Source organism: Macaca nemestrina, chromosome 7 (genome assembly GCF_043159975.1).
Source record: "Macaca nemestrina isolate mMacNem1 chromosome 7, mMacNem.hap1, whole genome shotgun sequence".
Lineage (NCBI taxonomy): Eukaryota > Metazoa > Chordata > Mammalia > Primates > Cercopithecidae > Macaca > Macaca nemestrina.
This window is the reverse complement of record NC_092131.1, coordinates 128080601-128094597: the sequence shown is the minus strand read 5'-3', so window position 1 is coordinate 128094597 and position 13997 is coordinate 128080601. Positions and strand designations below refer to the sequence as shown.

Sequence of the window (13997 nt, the reverse complement as noted above, 5' to 3'; positions counted from 1 at the left end):
CAGGAGTTTGAGATCAGCCTGGGAAACATGGCGAAACCCTGTCTCTATAAGAAATTAAAAAACTAGCTGGGCATGGTGGTGCACGTATAGTCCTAGCTACTCGGGAGGCTAAGAGGCAGGAGGATCGCTTGAACTTGGGAGGTCAAGGCTGCAGTGAGCCATGATCATGCCACTGTACTCCAGTCTGGGTGACAGAGTAAGACCCTGTTTCAAAAAAAAAGAAAAAAAAGAAAAAGTAGTATATATGGCCAGAACAGCACTTCATCTCAATCACACAGGGTGATTCCAAACAAGCTTTCTTGCCCCTGAGGGCCAACTACACATCAACTCAGTACACTCTGGCCTACAAGCACATACACCAAACATGTGCAGAAAGGTCGGTGAGAAATTACAGATAAAAGAAAAACAGCAGCCTCCAGATCAGAGGATAAATGTTTATATAGGGCTGAGCTCTGGCTCTTTTGCTTAGGGGTTAAAATATGATACTTGTGACGGTCAAATCTCTACTGCACTATTTAATGTCTAAGAAAAACTCCTAAACTCAACCACTCACTGGCCTAATGCATTTATCCATCTTATATTGCTCATTCCAAAAAGGAAACACAGGTTAAGAGACTATGGACAAGGAGAGACATAGCCTATCCCCAGGACTGTCTCAAGATATCCACATGGCAGCACAATATTCTGGGAGAAGCAGTCAAGGTGTCTTCTCAATGTGACACCATGCCTCTTCTATCAGTATGCTCCCAATTGGAAAACAGACAAGTCAGCTGCTCTTATCAAACAAGTGTTCCAGAGTTTGAGGAAGGAGCAGCAGCTCTTTCTTCAGGGCTTAAACTGAAGTTCTCTGGGTCTAAGCTCTGAAGAAAAAGCTGCTGCTCCTTCCTCAAACTCAGTCCTGAACTTAAGACTGAAGTTCTTAGACTTCTAAATTCTTTGAGAAATACTTGGGAAGATAACTCCCACACTTGAGTCCATGCCTATAGGCTCAAAATCTCCCCACACCATTCTCTTGGACTAGCTATTAGCAAGAAATTAAAGCAAAGGGATAACATCCCCTACAGGCTGGGCAGAAGCAGGGTTCTGAAATCGGCTCTTCAGGCTGACTTATTAAGTAGCCCAAGGAACTCATCAGTTGTTACTCCACAAAATGTAGAATCCCTGAAAAACTCTAGAGATACACAACACCCTTGGAGAGCTTCAAATAAGTTGAGGGGGAAAAAAAGAGAGAAGAAGCATTTTATAAAGTCAGGCTGAAACTTCATGAAGTTAAAGCTCAACACTTTGCAGGCAATAGTACAAGACCCAAGAGAAACATGATTGGATGTCTGCTATCTTAAAGGATGTATTATAAAAAACAAGTCTGAGGCTGGATGCAGTGGCTCACGCCTGTAAATCCAGCACTTTGGGAGGCGAAGGTGGGAAGACTGCTTGCACTCAGGAGTTCAAGACCAGCCTGGGCAACACGGTGAACCCCAGTCTCTACAAAAAATACAAAAAAAAATTACCCGGGTGTGGTGGTGTGCACCTGTGGTCCCAGCTACTGGGGAGGATGGCTTGAGCCCGGGAGGCAGAGGTTGCAGTGAGCTGAGACCGCACTACTGCACTCCAGGCTGGGAGGCAGAGCCAGACCCTGTCTCAATAAAATAACAACAAAAAATCAAGTCTGTAAAACTAATGGACAGAACCAGAAAAAAATGCTTTTCATTCCACCTAACAACTTTATTTGATTAATCCTTTCCAAACTATGAGGAAAATCGCTGAGGCTAAATTTCTAATTTTTTTTTTATCAGAAGAAACTACAGTGGAGATAGGTTAACTACTTTGCCACTAAGCGAATGGCATAGCAGATAAAATAAAAGCAATTCTAGAAAAACTTCTAGAAAATCAGAAGACCTGGAACCTAGCCTTGGTTCTAGAACTTACTAAATACAGTATTTGGCCTTAAAGCAGCCAAGAGTCACTCCTTCCTTGCTTGGGAAAAAAGGAGGAGCCACAGATTCATTTGGATCAACTAAATAAGGGGTGTGAAAAGGTCTCAATGCTGCAATATCCTGCAGAATGCCTTTGCCATCACGGGTACGTGGGCTTTCCTGGTCTCACTTCAGTGCTCTCTTTCTTTGCACTGTATTAACCTTCTAAGCAGGATTAGCTGATTCTTTTCCAGACAGTTTTCAACCAGGAACAAACTATTCTGAAACGTGGGGTGCCATGTGTGCTAGATATTCCAAAAAGCACCAAATATTTGGGTGCTGGGTAACTCTAGCCAGCAAATATCTTTCTTTCTTCAAAGGGTATTTCCAGGCTACCATCCTCACTCCAGATCATTCAAGAGCCCTGCATCCGCTGGTCCTTACCAGGTTACAGTGATGTTACACACTCCTAAAAGGGAATTCACCAGGAAATCTACCCAGTGGAAAGATGGCTTAGGGAGATGTCTTGCTCTACAGTCACAAAGCAGACTTCAATCTGTTTCTTCAAACCTAACTTCGATCTGACTAGATTAGGCAAAGAGACTACATTCTAAGTGTGACTCTCCTATTGACTAGCATTGTTACCCTGAACAAATCACTACTTCATGGCCTCAGTTTCTCTATGATTATAGTGAGGTGATAATCTATGGTTCTCAAATCTGGCTGCTCATTAGAATCCTTTGGGAATCTTTTCTAGACTACTGGGCCTTACCTGAGATATACTGGATTGGACTCTCCAAGGGAGAGCCAAATATATCTCATGTCCCTCCTGCATGGCACAACTATGGATTATGAATGTCAAGTAAGCTCAGCCACACTCCCTCCCACCTTCCCAGGAGCTGCCCACCCTTCTCACCTGTACTCCATGTTGCTGGCATTCTTACGAGTGGCACTCAGTTCCACCCCATTCTTTGTCCAGTAGCTGTATGTAAGGGTGTGAGAGCTGGAGGTGAGGTTACACTGCAGGGTGACAGGGAGAACAGGGCTGTCTCGAATAATGACCTCTTCACTGGTGACAATCCTTGGCTCTGTAATAAGAGTGCACAATGATAGGGGGCAATAGCCTTCCATCCTCTGTAGCCCTGGCCTGAGAATTGGACGGGGTAGGAGGGGGAAACTAGAAAAAGAGGGAGGGCAGACAGGACCACATGAGGAATTTCACTTTACCACTTTGGAGGAAGTCAAGAAAGGAAAAACAATGATTATAAGCAAATGACCACTAGCGCAGACAACAGCCTGAAGACCAGTTGGCCTAGACGTGAAAGAATGGGAGTATTATGGGTGTTTGTACTGGTAACAATCCACTTACGCTTTTGAATACCACCTTTTTAAAAGAACCACCAAACAATTCGGATTCAATTAGAAAACCAGGCTCCACCTTCCGTTCTGAAGACAAAGGCCATATCATTTATATACCTATTATAATATACTCCCTATTGTGTCACTGGGCCTTGGAACAGTAATAATTAGATAATACAAGTATAACTTTCCCCACATTTAAATATTAAACCTATGGCAAACCAGCCATGGCCATTATTTATGCAGAAAAAAGACACTGTGGATTCTAAAAGCATACTTCCTACTGGAATTCACTTGCATTTTCCAAATTTTGTGGAGGCAAAATTCTTGAAAAAGCATCATCAGTTCTTCCTCTCCAGCCATACTTATTCCCAAAACAAGTTTTTTGTTTTTTTGTTTTTGTTTTCCAGAATTGCACTTTAAAACACATTCCATTCTGAGAAAATATAACTAGAGTGCAATATTGTGTTGGTATTATGGGCTCCTAGAATTTTAGAAGGGCCCTTAGAGTTCATTGAATCCCACTCTTAAATTTTAAGAGCTGGAAAAGTGAAATGATTTGTGCAAGGCCATAAGTATCACTAATGGCAAAGCTGGGCCTAGAAGACATATCTGACTGAATTCTCTATCCCTGCCCCCCAGCCCCAAGACCACCCCCGCCACCTTTTGTCCTAGGACATACTTCACCTCTGGTTCTATTCTGTGCTTAGATAACCAGGGATCACTAGCGTATCTACAAAAATAACCTACTTGAGTCAAATATTATAATACATTGAACAGAAATGCTTAAAATCACTCTATATTATTCCTGGAAGTTTCATCTTTAAAGCACTTTGAAATCCATCACTGTATTAAAGTCATTTCTAGGGTTGTTGTCTTTTGTTAATGTGCTTTGTCTTTATTATTTCCCCAGGCTTAGTTTTCTCTACTTTTGGTCAAACATCTCCAGGTTAAGTCTACACTAACCATCTTTTCCCAACCACAATAAGAGGTATTTGCTATTTGTTTTCCAATTCTCTCTCAGAAACCCTTGACTGACTTCCCATTTCCCTGTGTCTAGCCACTTCCTGTCTACAGCTCTGCAGCAGCTCCCCTCACCATTTTATACAGTATTGTGCTGAGCCTTAACTTGAGGAAAGAACTCTCTCCCTCCATGGGAACTAAGTTGCTTGCTATTCAGGGAGGGGGAAAGCATGGGGAAGTCGTGGGATACCTGGAAAATGTAATGTCTTAAGGACCTCCTAACGATGTAACATTTCTGATTTGTAGAGTTAATGTCTTTGAAGAAACTTGTAATAAAGCAAAACCTTAAGTTTGCTCAATTAACAAATTAGTTCTATTTTCCAACTCTGGCAAAAGGATAACGGTTATCTTCCATTCAGCACTGGTCCTTATCAGTAACATCAAACAGGGTCTCTATGTACAGATAATGGAGGCATAGCAGCCACTAAGACAGAAGCAGATGCATGTAAACACGTTAGCGCAGTGGTGTCCCATGGTTTCCAAGACACACTGGACAGAAGCCAAATCCCTGGGCCTTAAGAAGTCGAGCAGAAACGGCTGCAAACCCTGCAATGGAAGGCGCGCACACACACCATCAGCAGAAAGCATCACAATTCCAAGAAAAATCAAAACCAAGCAAAAACAAAAGAGAAAAAGATAGAACCAGTACTCCACAGAAGAGAAATTAAAAAAATATAAAGGCAACATTAAAACCCAAACACACTTTTAGGTTTTTACTGAATTTTAATTATCCAATTTCATTTTCTGTCCCACTTGGGACTCTCCTTCTGGCTATTCCTCTCAGATTGCACTGAGAAAGGGTAAACTCTGAGAATGAGGCCAAGAGCTTCCAGATGTTTAAATACAAGGAGGCCAAAGTAAATGCTACTCTTACCTGTGGCGATGCAAATGACCACTGCAGCTCAGGGAGATTAAGAAGTTGATGAAAGCAACCTGGTAGACTTTCTGTCAAGAATTCTTGGAAGGCAAAGGAAAGCACTTTTTCCCTTAAGTGTTAAAGATCCAGGAGAGAGTCAGCTGGGAGCAAGTGGATAATTTAAATAGGTTTAAATATGATTCTGCACCATAGGAGGGTTGTGGGGTAGGGTAACCTGCCTCTTGTGATTGCTGTATATGAAAAACAGTGCTACACCAAGTTCTTTGGCCATGGTGCCTCATCTGCATTCTGCACCAGGATGAAGGTGGGGCTTTTATTTTTGTGGCCAAGCGCTGCCCAGTCAAAGTCCAAGAGAGATGAACATTTAGGAGAAGCTCAAATGTGTTTACCTGTCACTGATGTCTATTTAAAAGCAGTGGATAGGAGACCCTTACCCTATATGGCCAGAGAGATACCTAAAAACTGGGCACACTTCTCTTCCTGCCTTACATACTCAACGAGCTCTGGGGAAAGTACTACCAGGAGGTCATTCTTAGATAGAACACTTGACCTTCCCATAGAGGCAATGTCTTTTGGGATGCTGAGATCATAAAACAATCCAATTAGAGTTGGATCCAGGGTGTTTGGAAAAAAAAAAAAAAAGCAGCAGCAGCAGCAGCAGCAGCAAACTCCCGGCTCTCCAAAACAGCTAACTAGGGTTAACTGACTGATGGGGAAGTCTGAAGAGAGCCTAGCCAGGATTTGGTTCAACCACATGCAGACAATTCTAAGTGAACTGGGGGAATCCTATGTATTCTCGGGATTGGCAGGTCGGTATCCCAAAGCCACATCTTTTTCTAGCTCCTTGGCATGGTCATTCTAGCTATGAGTCAGGCTCTTGGAAGTACAAGTGCAAATGCCCAGCCCAGTCCATATCTATAAACTTCCACAGACCTTTGTGGCCATGTAGGTAATTCTGCTTTTATAAGGAAAGGAGCAAGGGGGGCAGGAGGAGGAGGCGTGCAGGGGGAAAATATTGTTTAAAAAAAAAAAAAAATCACTGGGTTAATGTTCCCCATTTTCACACAGACAAAGTTTTCTTTTCCTCTTTCCAGAAGCAGGTTCTCTGATTCAACAGTGCCAACTGCAGCAGCCTCTCCTACCACTGCCCTACAAAGGACTCTTTTTTTACCCATAGGGATCTTCAAGTGGCTACAAAGAACAGACACTAATTTGCTGTTTTCCATGTAAGTATATAGACTCAAGGCCCATGTCTTACTACTTTATGTATTACCAAATTCCTCATCAAAGCAAGATTTTACTAGTCTTACTTTCTCTAGATCAATCAGCTCTTTAAGCTAGAACTGGCTATAGATCTCTCATTGTGTCCTCAAAGAAAAGGTGAAAACCCCAGAGGATCTTTCCAAAAGTGAATGTCCCCTCAATTATAACCAGGTTTGATGTGGGGCCAGAACTCTTCTTGGCCAGGAACATTGGTTCTGTGGTGGCTTCTCCCTCCCTCTGCTTTCCAACATAAGGTAGCAAGTCACTTTTGAGAAAGAGAGAGAAGTGGCCACAAAAGTCCCGGTGTCATACGTCTCACACATACCTGCTACGAGGGGAGGATTCTGAGCCAGCTGGTCAGCTCACCCCATCACGTCGAGAAACCAGGTTGGAAGTTAGTTTCCTCTTTTTTCAAGACACAAAGAAAGGGCCAGTGTGAGTGGTCCCCACACTATGTCTGGAGTTCCCATCCTCTGGGATAAGGCACACTGTGCCAATAGCTACTCATCAGAGTCAAACCATGAACAGGAATCAACTGCAACTCTGACTTCCAGACAGTGTGATAGGTTAAAAAAATAATAATTTGCAGCTTAGTGTGACCTGACTCCTAATAGCAAAACATATGAAGGAAGTTCCAGGCTGCTGCTTTTAAAGAGGAGACTAATTAGCAGGCCCAGTGAGGAGTACACTGCTGCAGTAGAGGGCTGTTATCAGAGAAGCAATGCCACGGTTTTAGAAAAGAAAAGGAGCTGGAACTATGAAAATATCCAAGCTTACATGCCACCCAACAACCAAAACACACCACCACACTGTACCCATGGCAACATTCCCATCACAAGATGACACCAAGTCACAGTAAGGGAAGAGGCTGGGCAGACACAAACTTAAAACCATAGAGGTGAAGGCAGCTACTTAGAGAGCTTCAAACAGAAGAACAGAAGAAATAAAAAGTAGTTAGACTGGGGAAAGAAACAAAAATAGAAAGGCACCAGAGAAGAAATCAGCAAAAGTATAGCAGGAAACCTACTACAAAATCAAAGGGGAGGGAAAGAAACCATTTCAACACTACCCTCCTTGGACCGCCTGGTTTTAATTTTTTTTAAGCTTCCCCGTTCTCCCCCCAGCAACTCTCCCCAACACAGATGATTTTGGACAGTCACGGATTTCCTCAAGTTCTTTGTTCCTGAGAAGAAAGACACAGAGAAGGGTTGGGGAATAAGGGAGGCAGAAAGGACGGCAAAGAAAAGAAGAAAAAAAGTTGCCACAGATGTTTTCATACACTACAACCAGAAGGGTCATGGGTTTGGAAAAAAAAACGAAGACAAGGGGTGGGGTGAGTGATCATACTGGGGAAGAGGGAAAGGATGCAGAAGGGAAGGGTCATCGGGCCACCTCTAATGACTACAGTACTACTACTGTAGGGTGCTGGACTCACTCTGAAGGACGCTTATGGTGGCCTGGGCTCGAATCCATGTTATGGAAGGGTTTTGCCTCAAGTCATTCCTCTTGGGGTCGTTGCTGGCCCTGCACTCGTAAGTCCCAGAGTCCTCCAAGGTGAGCCGGGTTATTCTCAGCACACTCACGCCGTTTGACCCGTAGGCGGTGTTTACGGTGACACGGCGCTTCCGAGCACCGTCCCACAGCTGTCTGAAAGACTCTGCCCGGTTGACTTCTGCGTACCACCACTGGATCTCTGGCGTGGGGCTCCCGACCACGTCACAGTACAGCTCAAAGGCGTCCCCCGTGAGCTTAGTTTCTGACATGGGCGACTTGACAAACCCAGCTAGAGGGAGGGGGAGCAGGAATGCAGTGACAGGCCAATCAGAAAAAAAAAAGAATCAACAGGTGTTAATAGTAATTTAAAGAAAAGAAAAGAAAAAAGCAAATGAGTTGCAAAGAACAAAAAAGGATTCATTTTTAAACTATAAAGAGACAGTACAGCAATTCATACAAGCTTTTAGAAGAAGAACCAAACCCTGGGAAGCTTATGAAGCAAAGGCAGGCTAATTACAAGCTGGGGCAGCCCAGGTGCTGGCCAGGCAGAAGCAAGCCCACTGGAAAGCATTTTAGCAATGGGCCCAGCTGGTAGGAATGAGAAAGCCTCAGGTCTTGGGAAGAGCCTCTTTCCTTAAAACACAAACCATTTTATTACCTTTTCAAACTCAGCAAGTGATGAAAGATAACCAGAAGAGGCAGTAGTTTTATATGCCAAATCAGGATCTCTCTTTTGGATGGGTAAACGCTTTGTTAGAAATGCAGTGTCTTTTGCAAGCCTCAACAAGAAGTATTAACTGACCTACTGGTGCCTTCTCTTGGGATTCAGAGTGCAAATTTCAACTGAAAGAATAGCAAATTTCTCTCTCACACAGGATTCTATCCTGGGTTCAGATTAGACTTTCTCCACCTCCTAGTCTTCCCTGGGCCAATGGCAAACAAACAACCCAGTTGTCCATATTAGGCAGCCTCTTCCTGAATGCAGACCCTCAGTCTCAGGAGAACAAGACAGTCTGTACTTCACACCACAGTGAGATATATTAATACTTTCTGGGTCAACTCAGAAGTGGGACCAACAATCCCAGCAACCCAACTATTGCCAGCAAATGGAGGGACTGTGCCCTCCGTAACCCCAGAGATCCATTAACTAGAAAAATCTGAAAAGCTATGGTATTTGACAGGTTCTATACAGTTGAATTGCCTGGCTTCTAGAAGCCAGCTCAGAAGAACGAGAAATGTACACTGATGAATTAAACCAAACACTAGGGTGAAGGCCAGGCCTCAACCAATACTCTCAGGAACTGCCCAGGAACTAAAGTTGATGCCTACCTCCAATTGCCCGTAATTTGCTTGGGGTTACACTTCCATAAGACAAGGTGGAAATGGCAGAAAGAGTTAAAAAAAATTCAGGCTTAATTTAAAAACTTGGAGTTAGGTCCACAGGAAACAAAATTCAGAGTGCGAGCATACTCTCTCTTACCCTTCCACTCCACCTAGGGTTCATTCAGCATTTCTGTTGATTCAGACAGTATCCTAAGGTATAAGGAAAGACACTAAAAGAGGGCATTCTGATTGGCTTGGAAACTTCCCCTGGGAGGCCTGCAGCATAAGCCAAGCCAGCCCCTCTGCAGTGAGCAGGGAGTGAGGTCAGGATCTGCCAACATCAGATTAAGAACATTCCAGAGGAAAGGATGAAATAAATGGAACTGTTTTCCTACAGTCCAGAAGCCAAGGATGTAACAGGGCTAGCTGAAAATGGAGGTTACTAAATGGAAAAATTCCTGTTTACATCCATAGCAGTATTTGCCTTTGGTGATAACCCCACACCATGGACTAAGAACATTAATGGAGGTACTATACTTACTCAAGTAGAGGCCAAGACCTCCAAATTCATACTAGTCTTTCAATTCCTGACATTTTCAGAATCTGGGGAGCACAGGAATGCAGTGATTAACAGGCTTAGACTAAACGTTCTGCCTTTAATATGCCATTTTAAACTACCTCTTCAGATCCAGCATGCATTCCTTGTAAGGAAATATCTACCAGAGGCCCTAAGAAGCCCAACAGATGTCATTCTCAGATGGAGGAGAAGCTTTAGAATTACAGAAAGGAGCCCCCAAGCCCCTGCATGAAGAGCTGAGCTCATTGTCAAATACTGGTATACAAGGAGCCATGTCTCAGTCTCACAAACTACCACCTGCCCATCTGTCAAAGTCAATGCCAGCTAATATAAACGAAGAAGTAAAAGAGGGCCGGGTGCAATGGCTCACGCTGTAATCCCAGCACTTTGGGAGGCTGAGGTGGGAGGATCACAAGGTCAGGAGTTCAAGACCAGCCTGGCCACTATGGTGAAACCCCATCTCTACTAAAAATACAAAAATTAGCCAGGCGTGATGGTGCTCACCTGTAGTCCCAGGTACTTGGGAGGCTGAGACAGAAGAATCGTTTGAACCCAGGAGGCAGAGGTTGCAGTGAGCCGAGATCATGCCACTGCACTCTGACCTGGGTGACAGAGCGAGACTCCGTCTCAAAAAAAAAAAAAAGAAAAGAAAAGAAAAAGAAGAAGGAAGGAAGGAAAGGCGGCAGGCAGGCAGGAAGGAGAGAGAGAAAGGAAGGAAGAAAGAGGAAGCTGGTTTTATTTATTTTACTACTGGTTCAATCACCAGAGAAAACTGATTATCAGTAAATCCCTGAAATACAGTAAAAGTATTATTCTGTTTTAATCATATTCTTAACCATAAGTGGTAATCACAAATGGTCTTACCACATTATCTGTGAACTTGGGGAGTTACAGCCTCTCAAATGCTGTTAATTATGTACTTGATTATGCCCTAGAACTATTAGTGGATTTCTTTTGTACTTTTTTCCTTCTTCTGTATTGTACTTCAAAGCAGGCCTAGACTTCAGCCTGTTTGTCAATCTGTTGACAATACTAATGTAAAAGGGATGCCTGAAAGTATCCTTTCACCAAGAATCCATCCAATTCCACTGTAACCCCAAGTCCTAATACCACACAATTCATAGGTAGCTGAGAAACAGTCTGACTATGATTCCCACTGCACACAACCGGGCAAGGCACTTGGCCTGATCATGCCACCCTGGGCAAGACTTCCTGCTAAGAGGAAGGAATGCTGATCTAAGTCAGTTCAATTTTCTACCTGTATCAAGGAAAATGGGACCAAGACAAAAATGTTCTTTGCATTAGTAAATTATATGATGTATATTTAAATGAACTTTTAAAACACAAAATAAAAAATCCTTTAAAATGCCAACAATGGACATTTTTCTGTGCTCTTTGAAGGCCATTATTGTTATTATTGTTATTAGACATATACAGTAACAGGTGACATTTTCTAAGTATGCGTTATATGATTAGGCAATGTGTTAAGCACTTTATTATCTCATTTACTCCTCACAATGGCCTTATATGATAAGTGCCATTATAATCTCCTTAAAGATGTGGAAACTAATGTCAAAAAAAGTTAAATATTTTGCCCACAGTAACATGCTAATAACAAGAGTCTGACCTGGAATCCAAAGTGAAAGCATGGTCTCTTAACACCACAACTGTGGTCAATGTATCTCACTGGCCTGAAAAGGTTTACTTAAGTTAAAGATATGCTTTGTCACCACTTAGTTAAATAAATAAATAAATAAATAAATAAATAATTATTCCTGACCACAAAAAGCCAGGAACCTTTGACCGATTGTGCCACATACTATGATCACTAACTCCATAAAATTATAATCTTATTAGAGAATGGAGATAGAGAAGCACTGGGTCAAAGAGTTCCTAAAGCAACTGGGGGAGGGTGAACAGTGTGGAAAGATAAGATGATTCTGAGGCAAGACTGCCTCTAGTTCTGATGATTCCAATGCCCTGTTCTGGAGAAGGCTGGCTTCAGAGAAGGAAGGAATTTACAAGACATTGGAAACATTTCTCTGGTGCTGTAGTCAGGAGCTAAATTAATAAAGGGCAGCACCTGAAATTTTTATAAAACTTCACAGTTTGCAAAGTGCTTCCACATACATCACATCTCATTTCATTCACACAGTTCTACAAGGTTCATACATAGGGCAGGTGCAGATACAGGTTCATGACTTGCCCAAGATCACTTAGGCAGCTAATCCTGAGTGGGGCTGGGAGTAGAATGCAGGTCTTCAGCTTAGTCTAGGGTTCTTTCCAATAAACTGTGCTGCCTCTAACCAAACTAAGGAATTCCTTGATAGCTGAACACTCATGAAAACAGATCTATGTCCCCTCTAAACAGCATGGAAAAGAAAGAAAAGAAAAAGAGAAAAGGAAAGAACCCTCTTTACAAAGTACTGTGAAATCACAATTAGCAAGGGAAAGTTATTAGCAACCATCCACCTCATTATCCATCCAAAATTAGCTTCAATCCAGGAAAAGAACCAGCTCTCAGCAGCAGCAACAGGAGGTTCAGAGTCTGACTCACTGCCCTGCCTTTCATTACTAAGGGCTTTCAAACAAGTATGTACCTTCAACAAGAAAACACACACTGCCTAAAGTTGGGAGGCCAACAGAAGCGTCTGTTTGCTCCCTAGGTCAAGGGCCATCCAATATTTTGGAATAACCCTAAATTTTAGAAAACCACCTCCCACCCCACCCTCTTCCCCACCCACTATCTTAAGTGACTGGGCTCAGATCTGCAAGAGTTTTGGAAAGTATTAATATCAGTGCATTCAGAGCAACAGTAGGATAAAGAGGGAAACTGAACAGTGGTTACTGGCTTTAAGGGAGGAAGAGACTAGAAGCTGATGTTAGAGGGGGTAGCAGGCAGAGCATTAAAAATGGAGGCAGCAAACCCAGGAGAAGCATAATGTAAAATTGCATAACTAGGGATGGGGGATGGGAGGCAAAGATGACAGCTGGGACTAGCAGCCGGAGAAAAGGAGGAGCTCGCTGGCAGGAAAAACTGGATGTGTAGATATGTAGCAGAGGGTGAGAAGAAAAAGGGAACACAGAAGAGCAAGTTGAGCCCAATTCCAGGAAAACTGCTTTCATATATGCCCTAAGGAAGTAAAAAAAGCTAGCCTAGCCCTATATAGGAGAGACTATCATAATTTTTTACATTTACCTCCAGGGCAACCACAGAACAAGAAATCAGACTAACTTTCTCTCTCCCTCAGCTGACTACTGCCAAGGCCAGGCCTTTAAGTCTTGCCTGCTTTTGTCACCTTTTTTTAAAAACAGCTGTTCCCTTCAAACCCCCTCTACCTCTAATTCCCTGTGGTTGGCTCATGCTGTTCTCTCCTTCATGCCTCGCAATAAAGAGAAAATGACAGCCAAGGTCATCAGAGCATTTCTCTCCTCTGTCTCTCTCTCACACACACACACAAATTCGAATCATCTACCTCAAAATAAAGACTGAGCAAGACCCACTGACATCTAAATGTAAATACAGGAACTATGAGTATTTCAAATGTCTAAAGGACCCTTAAGTGTTGTGAGGCTGCATAGACTTGAGCCTACACAAACTACTGTACAGCCCGCCTATCCTTCCTGTTAATCAAGAAACAGATCATTCATCACTATTCCTTAATACCAAAGGCAGATCAGAAGTCTACATGCACTCATTCTGTGTGTACTGACCAAGGGTAAGGCAGGCTTGAAGCCCTGGGAGCAGTGGAAATGGCGTAACTTCATTCTCTGCAGCAGGAAGAGGTACCATGGATTAGTCTCATCTCTAGGTAGAGATGGCAGCAATTACAAAGCATTTTCCAAATTCAAACCTGCTCCTTCCACAGCTACCTTGATCAGGCAGATATGACAAAAGTTTGGAAATTAAGATCATCCCCATCACTAGCTTCTAAACCAGGGTCCACCCTTTATTCAGAAATTATACCATTCAAAATGACCAAAGGCATCCGTACTAGTCAGCCTTCTGCTTTGGAGAAATAGGGGAATCTAGTCCATGCCAAGAGAAACTACATAGTTTAGTGACCAAATTGCAGCAAACTCTAAAATCAGTTGTCTGGATTCACATAAGGCTGTCTCACTAACTGTATGACTGTAAGCAAGAGACCTAACCTCTCTGAGCTTCATC

General features: G+C 42.9%; 1 protein-coding gene across 7 annotated transcripts in view; it reads right to left on the bottom strand.

The window, feature by feature from the left end:
- The window catches only part of LOC105463780 (neuroplastin), a 72775-nt gene that overhangs the window by 28903 nt on the left and 29875 nt on the right, over positions 1-13997 (bottom strand). For 5 of the 7 annotated variants that reach the window (XR_011626378.1, XM_011711076.3, XM_011711077.3 and 2 more), the window contains exons 2-3: positions 7871-8218; positions 2830-3001 (exon numbers count right to left, since the gene is read on the bottom strand). Coding sequence is in view for 6 of the 7 variants with exons in the window: in XM_011711076.3 (XP_011709378.1) it covers positions 2830-3001; positions 7871-8218 (520 nt within the window). In the remaining variant the exon portion in view is untranslated. The remainder of the gene's footprint in view (positions 1-2829; positions 3002-7870; positions 8219-13997) is intronic. The other 2 variants (XM_011711078.3, XM_011711079.3) reach the window with 1 other exon arrangement.